Below are 15,536 nucleotides of genomic sequence, written 5' to 3' on the forward strand. Positions count from 1 at the left end.
AAGGACACACTTTTTTCATAATAAGTCACAATTGCTAAAATGGTTGATGTGAGTGGTGAAGAAAAGTGATAGATATATAAGTATCGATTATGTTTACCACTTAAAATTAATTACTTATAAATTCTGAAATTTATTGTGGAAACGTTAAGAATGGCTTCATTTTTTTTTTCCCATCATCTGTGAGATGACTTTATAATTGCGTGCCATCATTGACTTGGTATTTTTTATATTACAATAAATTCTCAAATACAGGACTAAAATTATCAGTTTAGTGAACATATAATAGAATTTTCTAATCTTAACTTAGCTCTAGATCTTTGAGAGACACGTGGATTTTTTTGGAATTAAGGATATTTATTTGTTAGTAGGTAAGTTTTATTTGCGAAAATTCACAAATCATGAAAAAAATTATGTTGAAAATGAAACTTTACCACATTTGAACTTCAAAAATTATTAAAATTTTATTAATTTTGTCAATGTCTTGTGAAGATTAGAAGATTAATAGCCTACCTATTTATTTTATAGTAATTGTATTTCTACTTATTATTTTAATTTTTATTGTAACTATAGAAGGAACATTTCTAATAATAACTATTACCAAATCTAGGTTTTATAACAAAATTAAAAATAAAAAAAAGGATATTCTAACGAACTCTTTTGATTTTGTTTAAAAGGAAAATTATTGTGAAATTCATAACACAATTAATCATATATAAATATATATTTAGAATAAATCATATATAAATTTAATGGAACAAAAGAAGGCCGATAAAAGATAGATACTAATTATATTTTTTATGTATTAATTTAATTTTAAAATTATGTATATAATTCTTATTCATAAATGAAAGAAAAAAAAAATTTATATGTTAACACCCTATGTTAAATGTTTATTCTGTTCAAGTACGAAACGATATACAATCATTGACAAACTTTGCGAGAGTGGTTGATGCAAAGTAGACATATAGAAGCAAAATCTATAACATGCAATTACTAAATCTCTTCCAAAAAAAACCTAAGTTTTACAAAAATGCTAGGCTTGTAGGCAAAATAATTAATCTCTCAAATAAAATTTTAATAATAATAGGACAAAATTTGTATAATAAATTACAACCTTATTATTCATTGAAAATTTTGAAAGAAAAAAAAAATTTATATGTTAACACCCTATGTTAAATGTTTTATTCTGTTCAAGTACGAAACGATATACAAAATCATTGACAAATTCAATTTTTTTAGCGATTTGGTGGTTGATGCAAAGTAGACAGTTATAGAAGTAACCAAAATGTCTATAACATGCAATTACTAAATCTCTTCCAAAAAAAACCTAAGTTTTACAAAAATGCTAGGCTTGTAGGCAAAATAATAGAGTAAATCTCTCAAATAAACTTTTATTTATAACCACAAAATAATAATAGGACAAAATTTAGCTTCAAAATTGGTTGTAATTTAAATCTACAACCTTATTCAATATCTTTTTATTGAATGTGAATTTTGACAAATCCACCTTTAAATTACATTTACTTATTATACCCATAATGTTTACAAAATTTCTAGAAAATTTAAGATCAATAGCTTCATCAATAATGTTGGGTTATAGACTAATCCCGGTTTCAATTGCACAAGTTGATTAATTAGATCAAATTATATGCAAATTGTGGAAGAACCAACAAATCACCAAATAAACTAAGTGTAGCAGAAAAATAAATTGACACTGTGATTTGTTAACAAATAAGGAAATTTCTTGGGTCGTCCAAAGGATTCTCTGGACGAAGGTAATTTCTTGGTTCATCATTATTAGTTATATATACAAACATAAAAATATCTATAATATGATATGTAGAAAGCTATTTATCATGGGTTAGGTTCAAGTTACACTTGATGTAACTTTAAGTAATGTTAAACCACCCAATATTTTTTAATTAGATGTGAATTTTGATTAATCCATCACTAAATTACATTATTTTCGTATATTCTCCATATTTACAAAATTTAAAGATGATCAAAGATCAATAATCATGTCATCAATCAATTTTCTAAATTCAATTTTTTTTAGTTTAAAATAATACATAAAATATGAGTTTATGGATCGAATAGTAAATTACATTCGGTTGCATGAAAAGTAGCATGCATATTAAGGACATATAAAACATGCAATTCAATGGTTGGATTTTCAAAATATGAGTTCAATAACAAGTTATTGAGTGGTGTAACATTACTTAGAGTTACATCAAATGTAACTTGAATCCAACCCATTTATCATATTTAACAAGAAATAAAGTCACATCAAGCAAGTCTTTACGCCTTAAATTTTTAGAGAGAGAGAGAGAGAGAGAAAGAGAGTGAATCCTTTGCATAGTATGGTCATTTGATTGATGATGCTAAGCTTCTCTCAGATTCCATTTTTTTATATTAGTTTTTCTCATACTAAGGGGCAAGGGCAAGGTTAGAACCTAAAGTTAGGGGCGACTCTACTAGTGGTTGCCTTTTTTTTTTTTCTTTTTTGAGTTTTTAATGTGTGCGTCTACTTCCAGGTAAATGTTAGGTTCATATTTTTATGTAATTGGTATATCCTATGACAAAATGCACTTCACTTGTATTTAGGTAAATCTTAGTAGGTTCAAGATGATCATTACAAGTGGTTACATCGAAAACATGAAGATTACTTAAGAACTGCTCAAGAAAAGTTGAATCTGCAAGTCCGATACCTCCTCAATACTTGGCGATCTATCGAGATTTACTAAAACTCGATACCTGTCTCGATACCTCTCAATCTATCTAGCTTACAAGATTTATGATATAGCCTGCAACATTTTATTCTGAGAGGCTATTTGTTTATGGGTTTGTATAATCCTTATAAGACTAGGAAAACCCAAGGTTTGTGTAAACCTAATTGGAATAGGAGAGCTCATTAAATGGCCCATTAAGCTTCTAATTAATAAGGAGGTGGAGAAAGAAAACCCTAACCTTAGAAAGTTTCATAAGGTTTTCTTTTTTAAACCCTAGCCTCTTCCTACAGAAGAAATTGATGTTGTTGTGTTTCTTATATGCCTTTGGGTTCTATAACCAAGTAAAGTCTCTAGCACTAACATTAAAGATCTTATTGGTGTTTTTATGTGAAGCTATTGTAAATCAACTACAACAATCAAAGAGTTGCTTTGGAATTAGTCACATAGTGGGATTCGTGCAAAGGAGTTAGTCACAGATTTGATATTTGTACAAAAAGAGAAGAAGATCAAGTCCAATTGGGGATTGGAGCAAATGTTCAACTATAAGTTAGTATTTTCTAGATAGGCTTGGTAGTGTTAAGATTTTTTATACTTGTAACTGCTTGTTTATGATTAGTGGATTCTTGGGAGTGGTGACCTTAAATTCACCCAGTGGGATTTTTGCCTTGCGAGAGGTTTTCTCTATTCATCAACAAACCACCGTGTTATTTATTTTCCGTTGCATATTAGTTATTTAGTGATTTGTTGGTGCCTCTATAATTTGCATGTAATTTAACTAAATTAATCAACTTGGATAATTGAATTAATTAACCGGGGTCAATTTATTTTAATCCAATAGTAAAGACAAAATTATTTTGTTTAAAAGTTTTTAAAGGGCATGTTGTTTGTTTTGGATAATATAAGTTAATTGAGCTTAATTGTTTTTTGTTTTGCCATTGGTAGTTTTTATTGTTGGGATAATTTTATTTTATATTTTAGATGTACAAATATTTTTATGGCCTTTAAAAAAAAGGAAAATGCTAGAGCTACATACATTTTTTTTTTTTTTAACAAATTGCTTTTGGTAAGTAAAAAATGGATGTAAGTAGTGGGGCCAATGCAAACCAGTACGAATATGTACCTTAACCATTTGTAAAAATGTTATAAATAAGTTTGTGGTTATAGCATTATTCTTTAAAGATTTAATGATATTATTAAGAGAGCTAAAGTTTAATTTTATAGAACAAGATTGTTAAAGTTACATATATACATACACTACTATTTCTTTTATAAACATTGTTTGGGGGGGTGGGGGGTGGAATTGCCCCCACAAAGTCAATGTATTGCTCCATCCCTGCTAAGAGGTTAGGTAATTCCAGTGGTCATCACATTGCTAGACATGCTAGGTAGTTTAGTGGTGTGAATGAAGGAAGTTCCTTCACACTTCAACATTGTAATATTAGCCGACTTGGCTATTTTATCTTAATAAAACAAAGGAACCAAGACTTAAAAAACATAAAAAGGAACCAAACAGAGGCATATCATATAAAGGGAACAAAGAAACAAAATAAAAAAAACTCGGATTTGGATATCTGGGCTTGAGTACGTGTACGCATACATAGGCCTGCATACATAGGCCAGTTGTATGTGTATGCATGCTTCAAGCCTGCGTATGCATGTAGGAAGCATGCGCACACAGACACACCCTGAAAAACCATAACCTAGAAAACAAGAACATAGAACAGATCAAAAACAAAACTAATGAAACTAACAACCTAATATGCTTTAAAACGTAGAAACAACTAAAACCTAGGCTAAACAAACATATTAAGATATAAACAAACATATTAATATTCATCAGGTATGCAGTAGACTTCTTATACCTGTGTCCCACGATAAAGTGCGATGCGAATTGGGGGCTTAACTCCTTGAAGGAACTAATGGAGTTGGGAGTTAGCTTGCTTAACCAGATCCTTGCGGGGCCCTTCAGCGTGGTAGGGAAGGCTCTGCACATGATTTCGTTCGATACCCCCTGAAGATGCATGAGCGTCTTAAAAGACTCCAAGTGATCCAGCGAGTCGTTGTTTCCGTCGTAGTTTTCCACTTGCGGCATACGAAACTTTGGTGGAAGGGGGAAAGAGTTGATGAACATGGTGAATGGTGAATCAGTTCGGTGGACCAAATCGTTGAGATCACTGGACACTCTCCCCTTGAGCACGTTCATCATGAAGTCCATCCATTCTCTCATCATCTGCATCTCCGTAACAATGTGGGGTGGAGCCATATTAACAGTTGATGGACGACTCATGTCTTGCCTTTCTGGTCTGCTTGGGGCATTACTTCCTTCCAGCCCCTCTTGGTCTCTTCGTTCAGCACTGGTACCTTCTTGATCCTCCTCCTAGATACTCGTGGTTGCGTTCTTCTGCCGTAGTTGTTCCTCTAGGACTTCGTTTTGTTTAGTAAGGCATTCCATCACTGCTGTTCGGGTTTGGACCTGTCTCTCCAGGGCAGTGGGTCGTGGCTCGTCTCCCTGAACGTTGGTGGTTGCTATCAAGTGAGTAAGTACCATGCAACTCTTTGTTTGGGAAGCGTTTGTATGGCTTACAAGTCGCTGTCTTTCCTATAGATGGCGCCAACTGATGATGTCGAAAAATCACCAGTGAGCCACACAGTCCGCGTGCGCTCGAAACAATACCTGCACAATAAACAGAGAAAACCTAACAAAGCACCGGTGTGGTGTCGGCCAAATACCCTCCGAAGGTCAAGTTAGAATTTCTCACAACTCTAGAGTGCCAGAGCTAGGGTGAATTATGCATACCTATTTTCTGAGGGTCTTTGGGTTTTTATAGTAGTATAGAATCAAACTCCTATGCTTGCGCAACAAGTCTTTTCCATATAGAGAAGATCCTCATTAATGGGCGTATCTTCCAGAATCTTCTTCGTATTAGAATTCTATTCATGTTAGGATTCTATGGGCTAGGGTTAATGTGAAACGCAAGTCATTTACATTTAAGATTCCTTGGAGACCACATAATGACCAAGTTAGCGCCACGTGGCCCTCTGATCCGTCTACCTTTGTCCGTTCATACCGGATCCGTCCATTTCCAGCCCATATATCCTGATCTGTCAAGCCCATCCAAATGGACCCGTCATCTATAAATTCTAATCTGTCACCTCCAATATTCTTCCTCTTCATAAAGCAATTTCAAGGCAATGAGTGGATGGTCCCCAAGAAAGGACTTGAAAGAATAACAATTAATGATATATAAATGTTGGAGAAAAGGGTTTCTGGCCATCACTTCTACAGGTATGAACTCCAGAGCATCACATCCTTCAATTTTGAGGCTGTCTAACCCTGTAACTCCCATCAGTTGTGATATTCTAGAAACTTTTACGCTTTTAGAAGATAAGAGGTCTTACTGTCTACCTTGGTTGGACCAGTTGTTGGTTGGAACATCAGCTTCATCCCTAAAATTTGGAGTAGTCATGGGCAATGAGGATTCTGCGGCACCTTTAGTTATAGGCAATGAGGAGTCTGTGGCACCTTTATATGTAAAGACAGTCATTTGCTCCAAGAATGAGGCAACTTTATCTTCACTTATGAATAGAACCTTTTCCTGATAATGTAGAGTCCTTTTGTGTAATGATGCCTCTGTCATAATTGCAGTCACAAGCTCCTGAGATTCAGAAATCTCAACTTTTACTACAGAGGGAAGTTGCTTGGGTAAGTTTCCCTTCAGCTTGGGGCATCTCCTTATACAAAGCTCAATTAAGCTAGGGAATTCTCCACCTCCAACTTCAAATGAAACCCATTCTTCCCATTCCGACATCCCCTCAAATGTTAGAGTCTTCAAAGACTTAAATGGCTTATCCATCCCACAGAATTCAGGACCCACGCTTTTCACTGCATCCATCCATTCAATAATGAGGACTTCAAGAGATGGTAGCTGTCCAAGTGGTGGCATGGATGAGCAATTGTTGGAGTTGCTAAGACGCAGGGAAACCATGCCAGAGAATAACATATGCCCCACCCAATTTGGAAATCTTGTACCACAATAAAAATTAATGCTGAGCTTCTTCATTTTACTATTAGGCTGGAGCGCTTCAAGCACATTTTCCTGATCAACAGTATTGTTACTCCATTCCAACACTAGCTCATCAAGGTATTTCTTGGTAAACAAACGAGCGCCAACTGGATCATTTTCAGAGACTACATTCTGCAACTTTGAAATGTGAAGCGTCCCATGAAGATCCCGAAGACCCCCCAACTCTTTAAGCATCGAGCCACTTCTTTTGCCCACGACAAAGTAAGGCGGTGTTTGAAGTCTTTTCAACCTACTCAAGTCAGTTCCACTAATATCAAGATGACGCAAGTTAATAAGCCTCCACATGTTTTCTGGCAATTTGGTGAGAGAATGACAATTTGACAATATCAACGTTTTTAAATTGCATAGTCCACAAACTGAATCAGGTAACAACCTAATTCCAGTGTGAGAGAGATCAATGAACCGTAAATGTTTCAAATTGCCTATTGAAGCAGGTAGCTCAGTGATATGATAATGAGATAAAGAAAGCACACGTAGGAATTGCAGTTTGCACAACATATTCTGCAGTTCATTACTACTTAAACAACATGATTCATGATCTATTGGCAAGAATGTCCTTAAAAACTTGGCTTTATCAATACTTTCAAATATCACTGAGTAATCATATTTGCCTCTACAGAGAGACAAATACAGGGTACTTACAGAGATATGAGAAGAATTATTATCCTCCAATCTGGAAAAATGTTTCCAAGACAGATGAGCAGCCAAATCATCCACAAGATCATGCATCAGAAAACGTGAATTCTTGGCACTTGATTGTTGAAAAAAAGACTCCGATAATAATTCATCAAAGCACTTGTTACCATCATCTTCCTTTCCACGATTTTGCGGAAGACCTTCTGCCATCCATAAAAGAACCAACTTCTCTTTCTCAAATTCATAACCCTTTGGAAATATTGAACAATATGCAAAGCATCACTTTAACTGTGCAGGAAGTTCATCATAGTGCTTTCTTAATTCAATTCCATCTCCACTCATTCCTCTAGGTAAAGAAAAATGCTTTAGGCGGTCTAGTACAACTCTCCAGTCCTCAACTTGTGGCTTAGAGCGCAAAAGAAGCCCAAGTGCTTTTAATGGGAATGGCTGGCCCAAAAAATCCTGCACAATTTGTCTGCCAATTGTTTCTACTTCAGGACATGAAATAGGCATTTGGTCTCCTAAAGCAAATTTTGTGAACATCAACCAGCTTTCTTCATTTAACAATGACTCTATATGATAAGTACATACAGTGCTAATCTTGGATGCAACTTCTGAATCGCGTGTAGTTACAATAACACAACTTCCATTTGCAACACCAGTCAAAGTAGATTGTAAGGATTCCCAGCCTGCATAGTTAAAACTCCCCACATCATCCAAAACAAGAAGAAATCTCTCTCTTAAGGCTCTCTTGCAAAGACTGCAAACTAAACGACTCAGAAATTGCTTTTGTCATCTCATGATTAACGGGGTACCAAGCCTTGATCTCAAAATGTTGACTTACTCTGCAATCATTGTAAAAGAGCCGAGCAAGAGTGGACTTACCAACCCCAACCTCGCCCACGATCGGAATCACAGACAACTGTTCACTCTTTACATCATCAGACAGCAAAAGACTAATAATAGCATCTTTATCAGCATCTCTACAAAACACTTCATGATCATCTACCAAAAAATTGAAGTTATGGGCACGCTAAAACGCTTTTGTGGATCAGATATTATTCCTAATCCCTTCAAACCAAGTACATCTCCTTGCTCCATAAAGAATTCTAACCTGTCAAGCATCTCCTCCATCTTTTTTATCACCTTTATATTCCATTCCAGACTTGATGACTTGGTCTGAGATTCAGCATCCAACTTGTGTCTTAAACTTTCAGTGCACATCTCATCCACGAGATCCTCTGTGTGGTAGACAACATCTTGAAGCTCGACCAGCCACAATTTAACAACTGGGTTTTTGTTCTGCTTCTCCTCAGCTTCATCGACCATCACAGTAAGATACTGCAGCACAATCCTTAAGTCTTCTAGCAATCCAATTCTGAATTTATTTGTTCGAAAGAAGTTGAGTGAAAGCAAACTGTACAACAGTTCCTGAATTGTGGCTTTCACCAGCGAGCCAACCATGCTTCTCAAACCTATATCTCTTCCTGTTGAATCCTTTCTTTGCAAAGCAGAAAAAATGGTTTGGGAAATTTTGGGAGAGTCATTGCTTTCTGCACTCTTTGGAGCTTTGTTTGAAAGGCTGGCATCTCCCCTGGTCAGAAATTTCTTTGGAGACAGGGATTTCGATCAGACACTCTTTGACAAGATGAAGACAGTTCTGCTGACTGTTAACGCAGTGCTGAGTGATGCAGAGGAGAAGCAGATCACAAACATGGCGGTGAAGAGTGGGTCAATGAGCACAAAGATGCTGCCTACCATGCTGAAGATTTGTTGGATGAGATTGCCACCATAGCTTTGTAATGCGAGTTGGAAGCTGAGGCCAAGGTCAACGGAAAACAGGTAATGGGTCTGTTCTTCACTCATAATCCAAGTAAAGAAGATAAAGATTCCAGTCTCAAACTTGATAAAGATATAGAATCTAGGCTCAAAAACATAGTTGAAAGGCTGGAGTTTTTAGCACAACAAAGAGATCATGAAATTCAAGGAAAGTGTAAGAGGGAAGCCATTGATGGTTTTGCCCACAACTTCTTTAGTTGATGAATTTGAAGTGTTTGGTAGAGATAAGGATAAAGAGAAGCTAAAAGAATTTTTGCTTGCTGGTAATGCACAAAAAGAAAACAGAATCCCTGTGATTGCAATTGTTGGGATTGGTGGGGTTGGCAAGACAACCCTTGCTCAGCTTTTGTGTAATGACTCAGAGGTAGAAAAATCATTTAACTTTAGAGCATGGGCTTATGTTTCAGAAGAATTTGATGTTTTAAAAATAACTAGAACCGTTTTTGAGTCGGTTGCGTCAAGGAATTGTAATGTGAAAGACCTGAATGTTCTTCAAGTCAAACTAAAGGAGAGATTGAAAGGAAAGAGATTTTTGCTTGTTTTAGATGACATTTGGAATGACAATTTTATTGATTGGGATTTGTTGTTAAGCCCCTTAAAAGCTGGAGCCTGTGGAAGTATAATTATTCTGACAACTCGTAATCAAAGTGTTGCATCAATGATGCGCGCTGTAGTTACTTATCGTCTGTTGCATTTGTCAGATGAAGACTGTTGGTCACTATTTGCAAAACATGCATTTAGGACCAGCAACCCTGAGAAACATCCAACATTAAAAAGGATTGGTGAGAAAATTGTGAAAAAGTGTAAAGGCTTGCCTTTAGCTACAAAAGTACTTGGAGGCCTCTTGCACCCAGAAGTAGAAGCTGTGGAATGGAATAGAATACTGAATAGCAAGATATGGGAGCTTTCTACTGATAAGAGTAGCATACTCCGTGCTTTGAAGTTGAGCTATTATCATCTACCTCCACATCTCAAACAATGCTTTTCTTATTGTTCGATATTTCCCAAGGGATATGAGTTTGAAAAAGAGAAATTGGTTCTCATGTGGATGGCAGAAGGTTTCTTGCAGCATCAAAAAGGTAAAGACACCATGGAAGATGTTGGGTGCAGGTATTTTCGTGAGCTAATATCAAGATCATTTTTTCAACCATCAAATCGCAACAAATTGTGCTTTGTGATGCATGACCTTATCAACGATTTAGCTCAATTTGCATGTGGAGAATTTTGCATGGTCAATTAACCGGCTTGATGGTCCTGAGATCTTTGTGGCCCTACAGGAAGTAAAGTCTCTGAGAACCTTCCTTCCACTAGGCTTTTCAAATACCAGTCAATGCTGTGCCTTAAGTAAAATAGTTAGTGATAAATGGTTGCAATTTCTAAAACACTTACGTGTGCTTTCTTTTGCTTGTCATGTGATCACTGATCTACCTGAGACTTTGGGCAAATTGATTCATCTTCGCTACTTGGACCTTTCACAGACTTCAATAAAAAAAAAGCTACCTAGTTCAATATATTATCTATATATTACTAAAACCTGAAGCGTAGCGTTTAATGCTGCTGCGCTCACGTTGAGCCACGTCAACGTCCACATCATTATCTTTTTTCTTTCTATTTTCTTATAATTATTTTTAATATATTTTTATTTCATATTTACAATTCTTCAACCTTTCTCTATCCATTACCGTTTCATCTCCCCACTACTTCTCCAACCTTTCTCCCTCCATTACCTTTTCATCTCCCCACTACTTCTCCAACCTTTCTCCTTCTCTCACCTTCTCGTCTCCCCACTACCCTCTACATTAATATCATTCTTCATCTTTCCATTCATCTTCCTCTATTTTTGTTTCTTCTTATTCACACTCTCTTATTATAAATTTGTCACTATCTCTTTCATTTTATGCATAGTTTTCCATATAAAAAAAAAAAAAAAAAGGGTTCTCTCTCACTCACTCTCTCTCTCTCTCTCTCTCACACAAAGTTTTTGAGTGGATTTTTATTTTTTATTTTTCTTGCATCTTCACTTTAGGTTAATAATTTTTCATATTCTTTAATCTACTTTAGGTTAACATGATTCAATTTTGTTTTTTTTAATTGGTGTGTTTTTTTTTTTCTCCCTCTTTGATTGTTAAATGTTATCCTATTGCGTTATAAAGGATTAAATATAAAAATATAATATTATTCTACTACATAGCATGATTTGGATAATTTAATTTGGTAGTTATTGTAATTTGATAGCATGATTTTTATAGTGCTCAATTTAGATGTTAAACTATAAGACTTTAGTAATTTTTGTTTATTTTTTAATCCTTTGTGGTAGACAAAGTTTGTGGTAGACAAAGTACTCTTAATAGTATTAGAAGTACTCTATAATGCCATTTATTTAGAGAAAAGCAAAGGTTGGCTAAACAAAAATTATTTGATGAGAAACAAATTTTATCTTTCGCAATTTTAATTTAATTATTATTATTATTATTATATAACAATGCATATATAGAAATTTAATTATTAGATTTTGCTAATAATTGTTTATTTGATAATATGTTTTGGGTGGACGAAATTACAATTTTTGCAAAGAAAATAACCTTAGTAGATTATAAACAACAAATTGTTTTCCTAATTGGTCCAATTAATCATAGTTAAGTTTTATTAATTTTTTTAGTTACTTTTTTAGCGTTTTGGATTGTAGGCAGAAAAAATAAGTTTTAGAAAGTTTTTTTAAAACTAAAAGAATAATTTCCAAATTTTATATTCTTTTTAATGATCCACAAAATGTTATAAATAACTTTTATTAAAAAAATAAATATTTTCATTAACTTGCCTTTTGAATTTCTGAGAAAAATTGTATTTTTTTTCATTTTAGTACGACAATAATTATTAAATTTATGATTTATGATTGTTCCTGTATTATATTTAGGATTATTCTTATAATAAATAAAAATATAATTATAAAATATATTACTCTTTAATAAATTAGTTTAAATTGTATAAAAAATTTAATAAAACCATCATAAAAATAATTATCATGCGCAACACGCAAGTTCGCAGCTTGTTTGTATAATTTGCAGACATTGTTGTTGGCAAGTCGTATTGAACTCACTGAGCTACCAGCAAACTTTGGAAACCTTATTAATTTACGTCATCTAGATGTGAGTGAAACCAACTTAAGAGAGATGCCACTTGAATTTGGAAGATTAAAGAGTCTCCAAGTGTTAACTGAATTTTTTTGTGAGCAGAAATCAGTGTTTTAAAAACCAGACCGGACCGGCCTGTTCAATCGGGAACCGGACCTTAATCCGGTCTGGTTATGATTAAAAACCGAAAATGAAGGAAAAAACGGAGAAACTAGAAAAACCACCGGTTTAATCGAAAAACCGAAAATCGGTACGGTTAAACCGATTTTAAGCTTGTTCACTAACACTTCAGCCACTATGTTTCTGACCAAAAAAATAAAAATAAAAAAGAAATTTTGTTTCAAATTTAAGAAGAAGAGAGGTTTTGACTTTGAAAATGTTGTTAAGTCTAAAGCTGTGAAGCCTCAGATGCCCACATTGACACCAAAAATATTAGATTTACTATTTATGACTTGACACATTTGAAAAGAACTGAGGAAACCCAAACCAAAGAGATGCAGCCACGCAGGTACAGTCTGTCCGCTTCAGTTTAAGAGATTTTCTTGCTGCTCTTGTATTTTTTTTTTTTTGGCTGAGTAAAAAGAATGAGAAAAATCTTGCTGCTGCTCTTGGAGACTTGCACATGCACTGATGTGGCGAAAATGGCCAACTGGCCTTAAAATCGTAACTATCTAGTTAGTAGGCGCTGTTTAGAAACATATTTTGTTTATAGCATCTCGAGTCTTAAAGACTCAATTTTGGGCTTCAAAATCGAGTCTTTGAGGCTCGATTTGTATGCTTAGACCAGTACTGATATGGCACTTTGTCCACATGGGTGTCCACCTGGAAATCGAGTCTCTAAGACTCGATTTCAAACCCAAAATTTTTTAAAAAAAATTCGAAGTCTCTACATGCCGAAATACCCAAAACAAATTTAAGAAATTTCACCGCTACGCAGATCAGATCAGATCAGAGGGAGAGAAAGAGAAACACACAGCTACTCAGATAAGATCAGAGGGAGAGAAACAGAGAACCTCACCGCTAAACCTCACTAGCGCGGCCTGGGGCTCGCGCCGGCCAGCGTCGCGGGGCTCGTGCGAGCCTCAAGCCGTGCGCAACCCAGGCTCGCGCGAGCCCCAGGCCGCACGCGAGCCCCTGGCAGCGCTTGACGCTGGCCGGCGCGAGCTCCTGGCCGCGCTCGACGCTGGCCGGCACGAGCCCCAGGCCGCCTGGGTCGCTGGTCAATTTCTAGTCATGCCGCGCGCGCCTGGGTCTCCGATCTCGATCTTCTCTCCCTCTCTGTTTCTGGTTTTCTTTTCTTTTTTCTTTTTTTTTTTTCTCTGGGTTTTTCCTCTGATGCTCTGGTGTTTGGTTTGGTCTGAGTGTTATATATAGGGCTTAGAAATCGAGTCTTAGAGACTCGATTTCCATGTAAATGCCATGTGGCATTTTTGCCACATCAGAGTTGGTCCAAGCTACAAACCGAGCCTCAAAGGCTCGATTTTGAAGACCAAAATCGAGTCTTTGAGACTCGAGATGCTATAAACAAAATATGTTTCTAAACAGCGCCTACTAACTAGATAGTTACAATTTTAAGGCCAGTTGGCCATTTTCGCCCACTGATGCACATATATTGACCAAGAGAGAGTATTGAAGGCAAAGAGAAGAGAAATTAGAAAAAGGTAAAAGAAGAAACTAGTACAGAGCTTTTAGTTAACCAAGGTGGGGATGTAAGGTTTCAAAATATGTGGTGGGTGGAGTATCAGCGTGTAAAGAACTAAAGGTAGGATATGTGGTGTAAAAGAAATGGGCAATGATATTGTCACTCATTGGTGACTTTTTGATATTTGAAAAATGAGAGAATAACTAAAATAATTTTTGTAGTGAGCTTGAGTTTGGTTGTCTAATATATAAATAAAGAGAGATGTTATATTTATAATATTTTTACAATAAATTATAGGTGGTTAATTGTTATTAATTCAAATTTGAACTTAATACTAAGATTACTTTTTTGACAATAACAACTAGTAACAATTTGCTAATTAAAATTTGTTGTAAAAATATTGTGAAAATATTGTGGACATATCATTTCTTATAAATTAAAGTTAAGGTTTAATGTTTTACTGTTATTTAATTTAATTTTTTAGTTAAAATATTAGTTATAAAATTATTTATTTATTTATTTATATTTTATAATTATTAATTATTTATTTATGACATCATCGGTTTGACCATCGATTCGACCCCGGTCCGACCATAAAACCGAGAATCACCCTCTATTCCGGTTCTTTGACCGTACCGGTTTTTAAAACTATGGCAGAAATAGTGGGCCGAAAATCAGTGAATTGGGCAAGCTTGCACACCTTCGTACAATTTCCATCTCAAGGATGCAGAATGTAGTTGATGCTACAGATGCTTCAGAGGCTGACTTGAAAAGTAAGCATTGTCTTAATGAATTAGCTTTCACATGGACCTCTAACACTCACGAGGTACAAAATGAAATAGACATACTTGATAATCTGCAACCTCATAAAAATTTGAAGAAGCTTACAATTGAAAACTATGGTGGTTCAAGGTTTCCCAATTGGTTAGGCGATGCCATTTTCTCTAACATGGTGTTCCTTTTTCTTAGCAAGTGCAAAATTTGTACTTCCTTACCACCACTGGGTCATTTATCATCTCTTCAAGGGCTCTACATCATAGAGATGGAAGGATTAAAAAGGTTGGATTCTGGATTTTATGGGAATGGCCACTCTGGACTCAAGCCTTTCAATCTCTTAGAACTTTGTTGTTTGAGGAGTTGCCAAGTTGGACACACTGGATTCATTTAACAAATGAAGGTGAACACTTCCCCTCCCTCCAACAGCTTCATATACGTGGATGTCCAAAATTGATTGGGAACTTACCAAAGCACCTCCGTTCCTTGAAAGAAATGAAGCTGCATGATTTGGATGCTTTGACAACCCTGTCCCAGGAATTGTTTGAAAATAACTCTAGTTTTCGACAACTGGAAATAGTTAATTGTCCTTCTCTCAGCTCCTTTCCTGGAGGTGATTCTCTCACTAACGTAAAAACACTTTCTATTTGTGACTGTCGAAATTTAAAGCCCTTTCTACTTGAGCATACGATGCACCCAT

At 35.3% G+C, this 15,536-nt stretch overlaps 2 protein-coding genes across 2 annotated transcripts; one reads left to right on the forward strand and one right to left on the reverse strand.

The window, feature by feature from the left end:
• Positions 1–5,309: 5,309 nt before the first annotated feature.
• LOC115984602 (putative disease resistance RPP13-like protein 1) lies at positions 5,310–8,914 on the reverse strand. The gene is made up of 5 exons (XM_031107622.1): positions 8,565–8,914; positions 8,336–8,433; positions 8,042–8,139; positions 6,129–7,699; positions 5,310–5,403 (listed from the first exon to the last, which is right to left on the reverse strand). Exons 1-5 carry the CDS (start codon positions 8,912–8,914, stop codon positions 5,310–5,312), a joined length of 2,211 nt encoding a protein of 736 aa, XP_030963482.1.
• Positions 8,915–9,425: 511 nt separating this feature from the next.
• Positions 9,426–10,529, forward strand: LOC115984603 (putative disease resistance RPP13-like protein 1). Its single transcript, XM_031107624.1, has one exon. The coding sequence runs from the start codon at positions 9,426–9,428 to the stop codon at positions 10,527–10,529; it is 1,104 nt and encodes a 367-aa protein (XP_030963484.1).
• Positions 10,530–15,536: the final 5,007 nt, after the last annotated feature.

This window comes from Quercus lobata, chromosome 4 (genome assembly GCF_001633185.2).
Source record: "Quercus lobata isolate SW786 chromosome 4, ValleyOak3.0 Primary Assembly, whole genome shotgun sequence".
In the NCBI taxonomy this organism is placed as follows: Eukaryota; Viridiplantae; Streptophyta; class Magnoliopsida; order Fagales; family Fagaceae; genus Quercus; species Quercus lobata.